This window comes from Fringilla coelebs (assembly GCF_963513975.1).
Source record: "Fringilla coelebs genome assembly, chromosome: 6".
Classification (NCBI taxonomy): domain Eukaryota; kingdom Metazoa; phylum Chordata; class Aves; order Passeriformes; family Fringillidae; genus Fringilla; species Fringilla coelebs.
Genome location: NC_140034.1, coordinates 8,862,935 through 8,880,758, shown reverse-complemented (window position 1 = coordinate 8,880,758; position 17,824 = coordinate 8,862,935). Strand labels below are relative to the sequence as shown.

At 40.7% G+C, this 17,824-nt stretch overlaps 1 protein-coding gene across 4 annotated transcripts in view; it reads right to left on the bottom strand.

Annotated features, from left to right (window-relative positions):
- The window catches only part of AKT1 (AKT serine/threonine kinase 1), a 78,876-nt gene that overhangs the window by 26,621 nt on the left and 34,431 nt on the right, over positions 1–17,824 (bottom strand). For all 4 annotated transcript variants that reach the window (XM_084208547.1, XM_084208546.1, XM_084208545.1 and 1 more), the window contains 3 exons: positions 12,858–12,986; positions 6,137–6,248; positions 3,223–3,370 (listed from right to left, as the gene is read on the bottom strand). In XM_084208547.1, the coding sequence (XP_084064673.1) occupies positions 3,223–3,370; positions 6,137–6,248; positions 12,858–12,986 (389 nt within the window). The remainder of the gene's footprint in view (positions 1–3,222; positions 3,371–6,136; positions 6,249–12,857; positions 12,987–17,824) is intronic.

Genomic DNA, 17,824 nt, shown 5'->3' with positions numbered 1-17,824 from the left:
AAGAAAGTTATTACCAAGACCAGAACAACAAACTTGCACAATGACAAAAGTCTTTTTCCCCCAGAGGTTACGGATTCTGCAGTCCCACCTCTGGTCTCTAGCGGTTGGTAAGGCTCAATACCCACTGCTGCCAGCACAGGGCAGTGTAGGAGGAGCTTGCAAAGCTTCATTGCAAAGACAGGGAAACTTTGAGAGTATTTGAATTCACCACCCTCTCCCACTTTTTGGAGCTGGCACAGAGTTTGTCTTGGGCTTGATCCTTAAATTTTGTAATAAATAACAGTAAGACTGGAGAAGGCCAACAGGGCACTGGCTGTTTCCCGTGCACTGGTTGGAAGCCCACTGCCTGCCATACTTTCAGTAATTTTGCCACATGTTGGAGTGGGGAGAGGGATGAGTTTTCCCCCTTCCAACAAATATAAACTCTAGTATAAACAGGTTTAAACTTTTCACACAATAGACTGCTTCTTCCTCAGAAAGCTTTGCTTCACTCCCCATCAGTGAAATTTTCAAAACATTCTCAGTTTTATTTTCTTTAGGACGACTGCAAATTTTCCCTTGCAAATTAACCAGTTCTGTTGGAGAGTGTGATATCATCACCATCTGCTCTGCCTCTGGATAGCAGGGGTGAGGGGCAGTGGGGGTTGGCTTTGCCGAGTCAAATCCCTCCTCCTAGGAGTGGAGGGAGGTGACATCAGTGACATCATGCTCAGGGAGTCCCACCTCTTCATTTTTTACCGATGGGCGGAGTTTATGGGTTGGGGAGGCGTTTGGCTTTGTTGCCTCAAACTCCTCGGAAGAGCTGAGAGGGTTGAAATCACCTTCAGGGAGGCACAACTCCTCCCCTAGGCTGGATTCCCTGGTTCATCCTCCACAGCTTCCTCAATGGAGTTAATTTGCAACTCTAAAGCTCTTTGGTTCCCCGCACAAAGTTGTTTAACAGGTTTCTCAGGTTTCGGGCTAGTTGCTTTTGGGCTGTTAATTCTCACTCCACCCTGAGGCGAGCTATTGTTTCAGCCTCCAAGGCAATTTGCAGCTTCATCAGCTCTTTCTCTGGCCCTTCCAACACGTGCTTTTTATCTTTCTGGGCAGCCATTGAGGACTCCGAAGTTGAACCCTTACCAGGCAGTTTTTTCTCTTCTTTTGACAAAGCTCCAATATATACCTGCGTTTTCTGCCAGATTTTCTCAGACCACATGTCTGTGTCTGATCAAGCTTCTATACCTGGGATTTCATGACTTTTTTGCCAGAAAATACCGGTTTTGACAGAAAACTACCTTCTCCTTATTCTGAGCTGGACACAAAGAAGAAATACCAACCAGATATTCTCAAGAGGTCAAAACAACACAAAACACTTGCTGGCAAACTTTAGAAAATCAGGCTACTTCGGTAAAGGTTTACTACAATGTCCAATCAATATAAAACACTTCTCAAAACATTAACTTGGACCATTCACCTTAGCAAACTATGAATCCATTTGATGGTAAATTACTCAAAATATTCCAACAAGAGGGAATGAGGAGAAAAAGACAGGAAAAATCTAGAAAAGCACACATACAGCTATTAACTCCTGGGTTCCAGCTGAGCTCAGACAGAAACTCCAGGAACAGGGAGGGTCTAGACAAGGTGATGGCCTTGTGTTTGGCCCTAAATATCCCTTGGCCTTCATGGGTCTTTCCCCCATGTGGGACTGTGGTCATCTGGCCTCTCAGGAACTGGGTTAGGGGAGAATGGAGCACTGCCTCTGGTGTGTCAGTGACTGGCAGCTCTGCCAGGCTGGGATACAGGCTCTGGGGAGAGGTGGGGCACTTCACTGTCTCACCAGAGCAAGGCCTCACCTGCCCCTTCCCCCACACATGCACACCAAAATATCCTGAGACATCACATCTTTCCAGACTCTGACACTGCCTCACAGATCAACCATTTACTCTGATATGTTTCACCATGAGGAAAAACATTGGAGGAATCAGAGGCTGAGTAGAGACACTGCCATCAGATCAGTGACCATTGCCAACACAGCAACAATAGGACTGACACAATCAAATGCTGCTGCTGCAGCCTCAGTTTGGGAAGAAAATTAAGATGTCCCCAACAGCAATCTTCCATATTCTTCCCTAGAGCTGGGTGAGGAGATTTTCTGCCAAATTGCTCAATACAGTTGATGTCAGGACCCCAATAATAATTTTGGTTATCCTCAATAACATGTCAAGGAAGAGAGTCACTGCTTCAGAAGACTGTATCCATCTGATAAATGAGGTGGTTCCTGCATTTCTATGAAGGTCTCCTCAGCAAGAGCAGGATCTGTTCAGCCAAAGACCCAGAAGCCTGCTGGCAAGCTCTGACTCAGAGTGTCATTAAAGTAGCCAACCACATCACTCTGAAAGCACTGACATGACACAAGGGTATCACATAAGCTTAGTGAAGACACTGGTGGATATCTTTTTATAAAACTTCATCAGTTCCCCCAAAACTGAAACAAACTTATGAAAGTGGGTGAGGATGACAATGGTGAGATGAAGACACAAGAAAGTGGCCACCTAAAATCCACAGACAATGGATTTGCATGGGGAAAGGTTCTATCAATTCTCTCTTGCAGGAACAGGTGGGAACACTTTCAAAAACAGAAATGCTAAGAGAACACAATGGGGTAGAAAGAAATAAAGGGAAGGTGAAGACGGATACCTAAAAAGGCTCAAAAGGGCAAAGATCTCCTCAGGCACATACTCATGTCACGGAAGGTCATTCCTTAGCTGCCCCTCTGCATTCACACTATGTAGTGCCTAATGCAAAACCCCAAGCTGTAGGAGCACTATGGACAGACACTGCAGTGGCTGGCTGGAGTTAGCCTAAACCCTTAATCCAGAGCAATAAAATCCATGGACCCACCCTAAATCCTGCAAATCCACCAGAATACTTCTGCACCAGCCTCCAACGAGTTTAGAGTGTCACAAGGTCCAGCAGGAGCTTTGGTTTCCGGCTCTGTACCATAGGAAAATGGGCAAACCAAACCCAGACCTGAGCTGGCCTTGAAAGCCATCCAGTAAGGACACGTGAACTCAGAACTCTGGCCGACCCAGGCAGGCTCTGCTCAGCTGAGACAACTGTTTGCTCCAGAAGCTGCATCTACAGCCAATCATGTAATTGTCAGGGGTACAGACAGCTTACTTCTTGTCTATATTTGAGAAGACCTAAGAAGCAGTCATTCCTGCTATACCCACTTACCACTTTGTGTTTTGGCTTTGTCATAGAAACTTCCATTTCTTCGGCACCTGAATTATCACTGGGAGAGCCAGATCTGAAATCCATCATCTCTTCCTCTTGTTTCTTGAGGCTGTCTGCTACTGTTTGGATGGCTTTTGTCCATTCTTCCCTGGCAAAATATAGGCAAAGGCATTAATTACTTGTGGCTTTAGATTACCATCTGCCATGGCAAGGATCACCAAGGAATCCAGAGCCACTAATACTCTCTCATGAATCAATGGAAGATATGATGAATTATGTGCATTTTCAAGCACTGTAAAAATGCATTTTAAAAATCTTATTAATCATACTAGAAACAAGAGACAACTGAAGTCCTCCCAGTCTGGACATAATACAAGACTTTTTGGGTAACAGAATTTCTAATGGGCATTCAGTCAACAGCTCAGGATATGACCTGGTGATAAAGAGATTTACATAACCAAAACAGACTTGCCAAAACCAAAAAGCAAAAGGCTTATATGACACACAAAGCAATTAAAGCAGTTTCTACATTTCTATGGTGCACTGAAACACACATCCAACTCCTGGGGACACTCTGGCCCCTCTTCACACACATATCCCAAATTTTAGTGGCTAAAGTGGCAAGAGATGTTCTTGGAAAAGGTCTTAAAGCTCAGGACACTTAGGTTATTCTTCTGTTGTAAAGGTGATGACATTAGTACAGCAATTGCTGTGTAAACTTTAGCAGAATGTCAGCAAAACCAGTGACATTTCATCTTAGGCACAGGTCTTAGTTACACTAAAGTTTCCACAGCTGTTTCAGCAACCAGTGCTCTAACAGTGACCCCTTCAACTCCCATGGAGACAACTTCCACTCCAGTGTCCTTTGGGAGATTTCACACCTTTGAAGCTACTGAAGTGAAAGTTCTTGGCCTTCCCTCGATTTCACTGCAAATTTATTGAACATAAAGAATACAACTCCTAAGGGCTTCCAGGGTCTCAGGACAGGCTTTAAAGACACACACACAGGGGCTGAAGACACATCCAGTAGACTGTCTGAACTTTTATGTTTACTTCTTTTGTATATGCAGGGAACAGGATGTGGTGATTTAGTTGGTGTTTTCTAGGGACTCATTAAATTCTTCTCCTAAGGACATCCCAGGTAAAATATTTTGCTACTACAGCAGCAGCTAATGCTGAACAGCTCTGTGCACAATCTGCAGTGCAGCCATGCCATCCTTATCAATGTCCAATTTTTCACTGGTCCTATGAAGTTGGTTTTTTTAAAAAATCATATCTGAACATGTGAGTTTCCATTTATAATGGATGCAAGAGGCAGATCATTCCCCAGAGGAAGCAAAGTCCATGGGAAAAAGTATCAACATTAGATTTTAATAAAAATTGCCCCACGTAAGATCTTTCCTGCCTTGTGCATTTTTATTTTGGATTTTGCTTGAATTGTGCACAATTCATCCAGCCCTGTATGGGGCAGCAAGGTAATGTCAAACATTCAGAACATTCTCCCTATACTCCCAGCACAGACTGCTCCATTCACCATCCCTAACACATTCCCTTATTTACTAGTCATATTTTTACATTCAAAATGATTACAAAAATAACTTCTTTTTCCACAACTTCTCTCTCTCCATTTCTTTCAAAAAAGCAAACATTGGTTCTAAAGGTATATAGAAAGCTAAAGGCATATTGACCTTCATATCTCTTTTGTTACTGACTTGGTTGAGATCTCAGCCCTCCTGAAGTGAGTATCTTTGATTTCTGGGAGAACAGAATTTCACCCTCAGCTTTTATGTCTCAAGAGTACACAACAGAGGTGACTAACACTCTGAGCCCTGAAGTGTCACAAAGCTGACTTAATTGGCTAGGAGGGAACAAAACAAGATTGAAATACAATCTTCCCCCAAGTGGAAACTGCTATTCACTCCCTTTAGGGTCACTGACCACGAAGTTCCTAAAAGAAACAAGGACAAGTTTCTTTTTCTCTGCTTTTAATTTGACTAAACCTTCTTCTGATCATTGTAACAGAATGAAAAGCAATAATAAGGAGTATGCAAAGTGCATGCAAAGGCTATGAAAGAAATAAGTGAGTAATTCTTGGTAGAATTTACTGGTCTTCAAAATAAACATGTGCTAGGATCATATCTAGGGAGGACCAGGGTTTTAAGATACCCACTCCCTTAGGGTAATGATACTCGAATAATTTGAGTTCAGTTTCTAAAAACCAAGTAAATATTTAAATACTCAGTAGCTGTATTATAGCTGTGCTGGAAAACTGTTTTCTCTGGAGGTAAGAGATCAGTTCTCCAATGTTGAGAGCACAGGATGTAGCTCTTAGCTTTGTTTCCTAAAAGATGAAACAGAAATCTGCACCTGCAGCAGATAACTATCACCTTTATTATCTAATTTGCATAAAACATTAGCAATCAGCAATGATACAACTAACTTTTCCTTTAGAAACAGGGTGTCTAAATAGACTTTAAAAGGTCACTATTTTGATACAACTCAACTCTGCCTCAATCTCTATTTCATTTGTGCTCATCCTTCCAGAAACTCCCAGGTCAAAAACCCTTCATTTTACATACCACAACATTTCCAGTGAGAAATGAACCTTACATTCCAGAAATAACTACCTGTGTGCTGGTACACACCTGCACCTGTCCGTTTTGGATACCCAACCTAGCAACAATTCACTTACAAACACTGCTCAAAATCCACTCTCTGAAACCCTCCCTTTAGGGCTGCTTTTATACTGGAAAATGCACTAAAACTGAAGGCACTCGAAAATTCTTTGTCACTTTTCAGTCCAGACGTACATCATCTGATAAATAAGAGCTTCAGCAGAGGACTCACTATTAATGCTGAACACTTGCATCTGCTTTTGCAAGGAGTTTATGCATTAAATATGAATGAAACATACCGCTCCTCTGGAGTCTCCACATGAAATGTTCTTTCAATTACTGTGGTCCACTGGAGGCATCTAATGATAAATGTGTTTGGTTTAGGTCGCTCTGTCTTCATCAGCTGGCACTCTACCACAATCAAGGAAGAAAGAGTCATGGTACATAAGCAGGTTTAAATAATCATTTGTCTTTATTCTTATCTAGCAAACTGTTGCAATTAATCAGCCATAGAAATCTCTGTAAGTACTTCTTTAGGAGACTTGAGACAATTTACTGTGTTGATGAAACCAATAAATAGCTTGGGAGATAACCATCTAAGCAGCTCTGAAATCAAATTCTGCTTTGAAAGGCTCCACATTTGGTCTGCCCATAGAGGTAAGCAGAAATGTGATGTGATAACACAGAAGCCATTCAGACTCAGGTCCTATACTCTAAAGGTCATCCAGAGCACAGCACATGGCCAAAGCCATTTGATAACGTAGCAATTACATACACTGAAACTGAAGTCAAGCCCCTACATTCCCTCCTATTGACTTTCCCGCATAAAACCCTGTCCATGGGATCCAGGGAGCCGTAGTAGAACATCTGATCATTTTGCAGCAACCTGATGAAGATCAGACTCAGCATTTCCAGTCCTCAAACACTAGAGGGAACATCAAACTGCAAAGGCACCCCCTGAGAAGACCCCGTTCCAGAAGCCTTTGGGAGAGCTGCCGCAGCCGGGTGCTGCACGGACACGCAGCGAGCAGCTTCCATCCCTACCAGGCTTTAAGCACAGCCTAAAAAGGCTACAGAAGTACAGCTGCATGCTAAGCTACCACTTCCTTCATCAAATGTTCTGTTGAGAGCTGAGTGTAAATTTTTTTTAATTTTTAAATTACATCTACTACTTTAAGACTCTTAGGATGTTACAAGTGTTTATCCTTCAAATTTGGGCCAGAAAATGCTCCTGGATAAAGGGTACACTTTAGCTCTACTAACAGAGATCTGAAAAACAGAAGAAAATCAATGAAATAACAACAGGAGCCAAACCACCACATTTTTTGGATAAATGTTAATAGAAAAGCTAATTAATTAAACAGATCCTGCTAGAGGAAAGTCAAATTAAGAAACCAAGTCAGCAGGGAAAAAAAAAATTGTGGGAGTTTTTTTCTTGCATTAAACTCTTTTCCTTGCAGTTAATGAAACCACAAGCTTGCTGTTATTTCGTCTTCAGTTTCTCAATAGACTCCTAAATAAATAAAAAGGCACTATGAAGACAAGAAGAAATTTCTGTTTACTGCTAGAGCTATGAACTTCCTCCACCATCAGCAATGTGTAAGTGGAGGACAGAATCCACCAGAATAACATAAGGTTACATTGGTACCATTAGGTTAATTTCATTATTGTGTAAATTTAGAATGCTCAGTTTTAAGTTCAAGCTCTTAATTAGCACCAAGATAAAATATTTACTGCCAGTGTTTTTGAGCACTGTATTTTTGGCAATATATTTCATGCCTCATTTGCTGCTGGAATTATAAGCTTTTCAATTAGTAACTCTGCATTTTTCATTACAAGAAAATATAATTTTTCTTTAATAGCACGCTGAGGTTATACTGCATCCTACTAAAGCACTCCAATTAGATAAGAGAAAGTTTATTAATGAGTCATGCAAAACCTTTAGTGCAATAAATGGCACTCCTTCATTCAGATTAAACAACGTCCACGCAGCGATGCGGCCGCACTGGGTTCAGCCTTGCAGCCACCTCTGTGAAAGCCAAACACAACTGCCCGAGCTGGGGCAGCCCCGTGAGCCTGGGGCTGATAAAATCCACTCCAAAGATCTCACTCCTGCTTCCAGACCTCCCATCTCCTTAGCTGCCCTTCTTTTTTTGCTGTTTGTTTGTTCTGCCTCCCGTTTTTATCTGCCTAACGTGATTAGAGGAAGGCTGGGCTTGTCCTCTAGGAGCCTGCACAATGCAGCCCTAAGACACCGAATCTGGCTGCAGACTCGAAGAACAACATCAGCCTATTTCCTAACCCTGGGCTAATCCAGAGCTGTTCTCCCATACTTATCCCAAAGTACAGCATCATAAAGAAACAAACAGAGAGGTTTTGCTTAGATTTTAAAAACACTTTAGATTCATATTCTGAAGTAGCTGCATAGATATTTAAACTAGCCATGAACTCTAGATTTAACCATTTAATTTCAGCATGATAAACCACACAAGGTTTATTCTGTTACAGACAAGGACCAATTACATGTCACTCTTCCCCTAAATCAGCACTGTCCATTGGTATTTGTTAAGCTTGCTGATCCAGCAATCTTTAAGGCGTACAGCAAGATGAATAATAGAGATTTGTCAGTTAATAACCACTATAATTCAGGAATGTCACCCAGAATTGTTTTGTTTAGTGAACAATATGCTGTCTAATTACCCTGCTCAATCATAACAGCACATATCAAGAAATACAGAAGGCTTTACTTTACCAAAGTGCCATACCATATAGGTTCTAGGAGTTTGAAACTACCACTTGTTTCTCACTATGTATGATAATCCCATGGATTTTATCAATGAAATGAATGAACAGTATTTTTTTCTTACTTTTAAACCCAACTGTGTGCTCTTCACTGTAGCTGAAGTTAGAGAAATCCAAAATCCACCTTCTCTAATCATCAATGTATTACTGCAATGTGCACCACTCCAGCAGAGCACAGACAGAGATGCTGTGTAGTATTAGGTCTGATTTATGGCATGTTTGGGGATTCTGCTATAAAAACATTCAATTTCAATTAGGGGCTGAAGGTTACGCACTTTGAAGAAGTTTTTTCTGTGAAACAGGCCAACGTAAGTATTCCCCATTTGCAACAGAGTAGGTACTATAAACAGCAACCTGTTAAAAATTATTTAAATTTCTCTAAAGAACCTCTTGATTCTTTCCTGGCGTTTGGTCTTTTAAAGTAAGTAGGACAGAGAAATTGTTCCTAACAGGAATAGACACCAAGGCATTCAAATGTAAATTACCATTTTGTATTTGAAAGACACTTAGTATTATCCCAGTGACTTTCTAAAATGTCACAATATTTGCTTTCCCAGCACTTAAGCTAAAAGGCAGATTACTTTTGATGAAAGTGTCAAACTCTGCTCCCTATATAATGACATCACACTTAAAACAATAATGTCAAGGAAGAATCCTTCCTATTCCTGCTTTGGTTTCTTTAAGAAAGGGTATGGAGAAACAGGGAAAAAAAAACCACCCAGAAAAAAAAAAGAAAAAGGTAAATAAGGAAAATAGAATGATGAAAAAATAAAACTTTTGGAAGACAAACAAATATTATGTTGAAGTGTCTGTTTTCTGCTAAAACCACTGGATAGATTCAACTCTGAACTGTTCAGCATGGCAAAAGTGAGGGGCCAGGAGCACCAAGTTACAGATCTGCACAAAGGTGGCTCTTAGTAACAGCAGACAAAAAATCCAACCACTAATCTGGCCATCCTGTGCCCTCTGAAAAATGCTTGACTGCAGACACACAATCCTGTCCCAAAAGGAGCTCTCGTATTGTTGAGCAATTATGTTTTCAGCAGTACAACAAAACCACCACAGTCCATCTTCCTTTTTGACAGCCGGGAGCAATAATCCCTTTCTAACAGGAACAGCCTCTCTCTCCATGTGGTTTTTCACAATATACTGCTTTTCTCAGCTATATGGTTTTAAAGGCTTATAACCTAATAGGGAGACATACATGATAATCCGAGATTACAATTGGTATGAAGGCTACTTATCTCACAGATTTACAACTCAGCTTCTACTGGTTATTCATCTGCACAAGCTCTGGAGAAGAACTTTTAGGTAAAGACTTTTTTATTACTTCTGCCTTATTAGTAGTAAAGTAAGAACACAAAACACAAATAAGATTCAAACACTCAGGCACCATGCTTCACGAGTGTTACTTTGGATTTGTTTTTTGTTCGTTGTCAATTTTTTAAAAAATCGTCAATAGGTTAATTCCAGAGAAAATAAACTCCTTAAACGCAGCAAACATTAGCATATGGCTATTTTAAAAGGAAAATTAGGTGGAGAAAAGATTATTTAAAATAAATAGTATGCCTCTCTTTAGCTAGAGGGACTTAGAAACAAGTTTTCAAAAATGTACGATTAAAACCCTCACAGGCCAAAAGGAAAAGGCCAGTGTAGGAGAAAGAAGGGACTGTCAAGCACATGGAAATCACACACTATTTATTGCTAATACTTTCTTCATACCCATTAAAGGAAAAGACAGGTGACCATTACTTGTTATCTTCTGTCATAGCTTTCTCATTAATTATTTCCCACTTCTCATGTGCTGACAAAATCACTCAATATGAATTTTACACTACAAGTAATAAAATTCCCCTTTTAAAAAACCCTCCTTTTACTTGCAAAGATAAAAAAGCCTACATTTTTGTACAGCAGAAGAGGGTAAAGATTTTAATCAGAAACATGGGACCACTTCCAAAGAACAGACTGACAGAGACAGCCTGCCATCTCATTAAAAAAAAAAATCTGGTTCACTAATTAACAAAAAAACTCAGGGCTATCATGGTCTCTTGGACGAAAAGGAAACAGAAAGATTAATTTTTATAAGATGTTTAATCTTAATAATTAAAATAATTATTTTTTTACAAAATAATTTCCCCCACTTTTCACTGGCAGAAAGCTTCTGCAGGCCTGTGCTCTTGCCTGAGCCTTCCTCCAGAGACAGCTCAAATTCATTCACACTAAGGCAACATGTTAACCTGAATGAAAGGATCAGGCAAGCCAGTTCAAAGGGAAAGCCTGTGGTGCAAAATACATCCAGTGATCCCTGAGATGAGCTCAGCTGGTTAGAGCCTGGCACTAATAACACCAAGTTTGTGGGTTCAATCCCCATATGGGCCATTTACATGAAGAGTTGGACTCAATGATCCCATGGGTCCCATCCAACTCAGAATATTCTGTCAATCTGTGAAAATGTGGAGGGCACCCAGAAGGGACAGAAGTGCTGGCAGCACAGCCTGCTAGTGCCTACATGAGAAATTAAATCCTGGTGGGGAAACAGCTGCTTCTGTAGGCCCAAATCCACAATAATGACTTCTAACAAGGAGGCCCCACTCCAATTTTCAAGGCCTTGCTGAGCTGCCACCAGGCAAGAGCCGCTGCTAGGAATATCCTCCCACCCACCACCCAGCCCACGACGCCTCTTACAGGCAACTCTTACAACTCATCTATAGGCACGTGCTGTGTCTTCTCTGACAATGCTCCAATGCCATGGTAACAAACCTGTTTATCTATAAATGCTGAGACTGATGGGCTCATTCTGCCAAAACAGCACCATACTGCCGTTGAGAAAACTGATTTAAGTTAACCCATTTTAAAGGCAACTTAGACAAAGAAAAGGTGATGGACACATTTTTACTCCTTAGCACTGAGCTGCCCAAGTAATGCAGTTAGCAGCAGCAAGAGATTGGAAGTGTCCTCCAAAAAGTGCATTTGTTAAAAGCCTCTGGCTATAGACCAAGTACTGAATTAATTTATAAATTAATGGCTTTTTTCTGCTTTGCTTTACCTTCTTGATCTGTAAGAAGATACCAGCCTAAAGAGGAAAGTACCATGTCATTACTGAAATGAAAACACTACAAGAATTCTCCCTCACAAACGACACAAAAAGCCCCAAAGCACTCTTGGAATCCTGCACAGAGGCACCAGGAAACAGCATGTCCATTATTCCCATCATCAATCAGAACAGGTATGTGCTGCTACTGGAGGAAAAATAATGAACATTTCCATTAATTCCTACTGCTGCCCAGCCCTCTTCCAGGAGCAGGGTGTTTCAAAATAAATACCTGCATAATGATCAGCTACAAAGATGAATCCCCTGTATTTTGAGCTACCTTGTAATGAAGAGGGAAAGCCCCTACCCTTCTGTCTGCTTCCAATACTCACCAGGAACATGGAACAGATCATTGTTAATAACAGGTGCCACAATGATCTATTTTTAAGTGGTGGAATGAGACACAGGCAGATCACGAGACAGGAAAGATTAAGAACAGGAGAAAATAAAAGCTGGAAGTATACAGTGAAAAGTTAAAAACATGAGCAAGAAAAGGAAATTATCTTCAGAGTTTTCTATCACATCCTGTGCTGCAGCACCTGAGCAAAGTCGGAAATGTTTTCATAGTAGAGAGTGCAGAGGTTAGGAGATGTTATTATTTCCAAACCCTTTTGTTGGCTTCGATAGAAGAACTATGGGTTTGTGTTCAAAATTAAGAAAATCCAAGTGTGCTTCATTAAAACATGTGCTCACTCTGCATTCTCTTATGCTAAAAATTAAATAACTCTAACCAATGTCAATGCCACTGGAATCCAGATCTGGTGGCAGAAATGCTTCTGCTCTACCTACCCCACCAAGTACATGCACCTGGGTGAATTTTCACTTTAAAGCAATTTGCTGACTAACATACATACAAAATATTAACAAACAAACCCATTTTATTCAATAACCAGAAACATTAAATTACTAGAAAACTTAAAAAACAAGAAAAAATAAGCAGAGCATCAAACCTTCACGTTACAGTCATTCCTGAGAAACACAGTGGGATTTATCAGCTAAAACAAACACACTTTGTGTTTAGACACAGCGCTCTGGGCTGATCTGAATGTTACTGATGCAGCTTACCAGCCATGCAACAAGAAGATATCAAGCCCAAAGTGGACAAGGAAGCAGCTAAAAACACTTACGAGCTACTGAGAAGTTATTTAAAGGTGATTCCCGCTGGTCCACATCCTGTGGCCGTTCCTTGTAGCCAATGAAGGTGCCATCATTCTTCAACAGAAAATACCGCGGCCTCCATGTTTTGATGTATTCTCCTGGAAAGAGAGGATGGGCAAAGGGAAACAACATGAGAAAACACCCCAAAATACTGACACACCAATAATTTCTGTTAATATTGGAACTATATGTCATCCTGACAGCAGCAGTTGTAAGAACATTCAGTTCAGTCTGATACAAACAGTGGAAAAATACAGGCACTGAGTCACATACTGATAGCGATGTTAGCCATAAAAATGGGACTTCACAAAAGGTAAACAGCTATGTTTTGTTCTTCCATCTACTTCGATTTCCATTCAAATTCTGCAACATCTGCCTTAAATGCATTTTAAATTTTAAAAAAATCAGAGCAGATGTCCTATGTATTATTTTTGCTATTGTCATTTTTCATACTGACAAGTGGAGAAATTTTTTTCATTTACATTTTGCAGCGCAAGTATTTTAAACAAGAATGGGTAATTTACTAATTAGTCAACTGCTTTATCAAACCAACAGTCACTTTCAGACCATAAGAAGATAATTCTCTGCTTATGTTACATAACATCACTCACTTCTCTCACAACATCTCAAGCATGAAACACAAGATGATATATCACAATATGAAGGAGAAAACACTGGATGATGTATAGCCACCACAAAGTTGAAAACAAACATCTACTCTGAAAGATATGCCACCTTTCTTTGTCTGAGGAAACACCCATTGCTCACACCATGCTACTGCTCATCTGAGTAACCTGCACAGGTGACACTTGTGTGACTGCATTACAGCCACATTCAAAATGTTCAGCAGCAGAATAAGAAGGAAAGAGTTAATCAAAACCTGTTATTTACTGGCTTTATTAAGGTCTTCAGGGAAGGAAGCAGAAATCCCTTCGATGGCTCTTCTGGATGAGTTTTTTCTCATTTACCAGATCATTGTTTTCTGAGGCAGTCTCAAGAATCTCAAATAGCTTTTCATGGTGTCAAGCTGCCCCTCTAGGTCCTAAAAGGTCCTGTTTCCACTCAACTGAGTCACAAAAATCTCATTCGAGGTGTTATTCTAAACACAGTACTGGCCACACTTTTCTAATTCTGCTCACCCCAAAAACTGATATAAAAATTTTAAAAGCAAGTGGTCAACTACAAAGCACCCACAGCCACACATCAACCATGCCCTCCTCCCTTATGTATGGTTTCTCACTGGTTTGTTTAACAGTGGGGAGAAGATGAGAGAGCACACTAAGAGCTGAACTCCTCTCTAGCCTGCCACAGCAGGACCATGCCTGTGCACCCTGTAATGCTGCCCTGCAGTGGCTGGTGCCCAGTGCCCACAGGTTCACCTGCTGGCAAGCTCTTCAAACAACCAAGAGAGGTGAGAGGAGAAGGCTCACCAGATTTATTGGCTCTGGCAACCTTTTGCTGCTCTTCTGTTCTCCAAGGCTCCTCTCATACTTTCCTGCTGCTCAGCTTTCCTCTGCTGGTGATTTCTCTCCCAGCAAAGTGCACCCTGCCCCAGGAACTCCCTTGCAGCTGTTTTGTCTCCTTCCTGTCCCCGCAGACCTCCTCTCCGTCTGTGGTGCAGTTTCAACCTGCGTGGGGCAGCAGCTGTGTCACTTCTCCGTTCAGACTCATCCTTCTCCCTCCTGCACACAGAAGGAGAAGCAACCCCAACGCCCACACAACACAGAAAGGGGTGTGCACAGCCCCCACCAGCTGCTTTCACCTCTTTAGTCCTCACTGGGCCTTCAACTTCCTCATCTAAAACAAAAACTAAGAGCTACTGAACTGTTAGGGAGAGCCACACAGAGTCACCTTTGCAGTGGCCACGTCTGCAGAAAACATCCATTTGAACTAATGAAACAGGTATGGGGCAAGAAAGAGAGGAAAAGTAGCACAAACTTTCTCATTGTTTCTTTTAGAGATGGCTGTTACTGCTTTAAGTGTTACACCAGCCTGTAAGGCGTTTACAAAAGTGTCATCATCACTCCAGGAATTTCAGAACTCACCTGTCATGGTTTAACATTTATAGGCAAGAAGGTAAATGTAGAAGGTTTTGTTGTCATCATCTTTTTAATTCTGACCTTAATTAAATGCCGAAAACTTTCTGGGATCAGCGAGAGATTATGAAGCCTTTCACATTTAAATTATCAGTCCAACTCAGCCCAGATCAGTGAGATTACTCCAATCTCATTACAGTTACACCACAGATGTGACTACAGGGACAAGAAGACATGTGGCATGTTCAGCCCAGCTCTTGACTAGAGGTTTGCCAGGTAAGCAGGTTGGGAAGGTGGCTGCCTAGACCATCAGGATTTTGGAACATGCTGTTACACACCTGACTCGTTGGTATTTTCTTCTCTTGCATAAAGCACAGCCAGGAGACCTAATGACCACCACACACCCCTTATCATATTTGCACTTAGGACTAAATCCAGATTGGATGGAACAAATAATATCTGAACAGGGACAAGACAGAGTTTCTCCTTCCCTTACTCCCTCATTTACGCTACACATCTTCCCCACTGACATTTACAGAGGGGACAATAATTTTTTGCAGATTCTGAAATTATTATCTGATTATTTGCAGTGAAGTATTCATAATTTTAAACAGAATTAGACTGTACTGTCATAGGAGACTTTCTCTAAGATTAGATGCTTATGTTTGGCTCTCATACTTTCTTACAGCTTTATCCCACCGATCTGCTTCTCTGTTAGAAACACATCCTCTAACAGGATTAATCACACAGTCTTTAAAATTGTGCATTCCATACATATATAGCATCCTCCTCCACACTCACTGCTTCTGTGTGAAAAATCAAGGATTTCATTACCACCAGCCTTTCTGCAGGGATCATTCTACTTGGATCTTCCTTTAAGCACTGCTTTAGCTGGTTATGGTTCCTGATCCACCTTTTTAATTTGCAAATAAGTAACATGATTTTATTTAAAATTTTTTCCACGTGTCTGGAGCTTACAGAATACTGTAATATGGCAATCCAACATATTATTGATTATTTTTCTTGCCAAGGAGAGTATGAGGCACAGTGCAGCATCTGTGGTACAAATTTTTATTATATAACACACTAAGGTTGTACTTCTGCATCCTGAAAAAAAGTGGCAAGACACTGCCTGGTGTGTGACTTCCCAAAGAGATGATCTCCAATTATAATTTTACATTCAAGCCTGACCAAGCTATCATTCCTCTGCAGAAGCTCAGAAACACAGATTCACCAACAATCATCAAAAAGATGTACCACGTGCATATTCTTAAGTAACAAGTTTATATTTTTATTATTAGCTAAAAGACTATAAATGGCCTACAGCCCACGAGGACCACATCAAAAGGTGACAGCAAATCTGAGAACTGGAGGCAGAAAAGGAGTTTGTCAATACAGACAAAAAAAAAATTATGTGGAACTGCTGGGACAAAGCTGTCTAAAAAACATCAACACCTTTTCCTTCCTCCAATATACTCAGCAAGCTGTCATGCCTCAAGAGTGAACTGAGCTGTTTCAATTTTTGCCCTGTGTTCTTTGTTCCTGTTGCGGTTTTGTTTTTAAGAATCACAAGAAGAAGTTACTTGAAGTCACTAATATTAGTAGTTATGTAGTCACACTAGAAAGAATCATACCAAGTACAGTAAATGCAAGCATGTGTGGCAAATTCTATCAGACAACACTAAAAAAAAAATAATGATCCACCATGGAAAAGTGAACAATTTACAAAGCAAAACATTTTTTCCTCTGTGATTCATTGCTTGTGTAATGCCCTGGCAGAGCCTTCTTTGTTTTCAGTAACAGAATGCTAACACTGCAGAGACAGGAAAGCAAAAGCATGGGTTATAAATCCTACATATAAAATCCTGGAACCAAACAGACTCCTCTGTAGCTTGCTAGCTTTATTATTTAAAATCTTTATGTATCATTCTGTTTACTCCGAGCAATTTTCAAATTGCAAAGATTCCCAAACTGTATATATCTGGAAACATACACAAAGATTGTTATAGACTGATTTCCCTTTATTGCCTTGAGCCTGCCCCCACACACTGCACATTAAAATACTTAACACACACTCAGAATGTAAATCCATCTCATGCCAGAAAAGCTTTTTCGCTGTAACACATACTGCAAAGCACTCTTATGCCTGAATATTTCAGAAAAAGTTAAACACAAAACTCCTTTGGCTCATGAAAAGTTAATTCTACTGAGGATTTACAATAATGCAGGGTTAGATTATTTTCCTTTCCTCTCCACAACAGTATCTCACCGAATCTGGAGCTGTCTACCACTGATAGAGTGTCTAACATCAGAAACAGCTGCCACTCCCTGGGAAGCTCACGGGGTAAGTGGAGAATAATGAGCAGCAAGCACCAGCAGAACAAAAGAAAATCCATCTTTATTTACCAACTGCTGCATGCTTGTTGCTGCATCAAGCTCATTCAAAGCCAACACCACACCCTTTAATTCAGAACAGACTATATTTAAGAAGCCTCTGCTTTTGTTTTAATCAACTCATACATACCAATGGTTTGAAAAAAAAAAAAAAATCATTAGGTTACCCAAGTCAGCATCCAATGCTACTACCCTCGATATTTACAAAAGCACCCGGCCGGCTATTAACTTTCTTATGGCCCAAAGTAACCAAGTAACAAGCCCAGGAGCACTGACTGAAAACAAAGTCTCAGTTATATGAAATGCAGTCAAGTGGCTACCACAAATCTACCAATAAATAATGCATTAAACTTTCTGCTCTGAGCATCAGAAGTAGCACCTTTAATTGCATTTAAGCATAACACTAAAAAAAATTAGAGCTTTTGAGTTATGCAAGCCTTCTCTACATTCCCACACGCTCTGATGATGTAGGGCACTCCCTGCTCGTACAGCCCCAGTTCCTGACC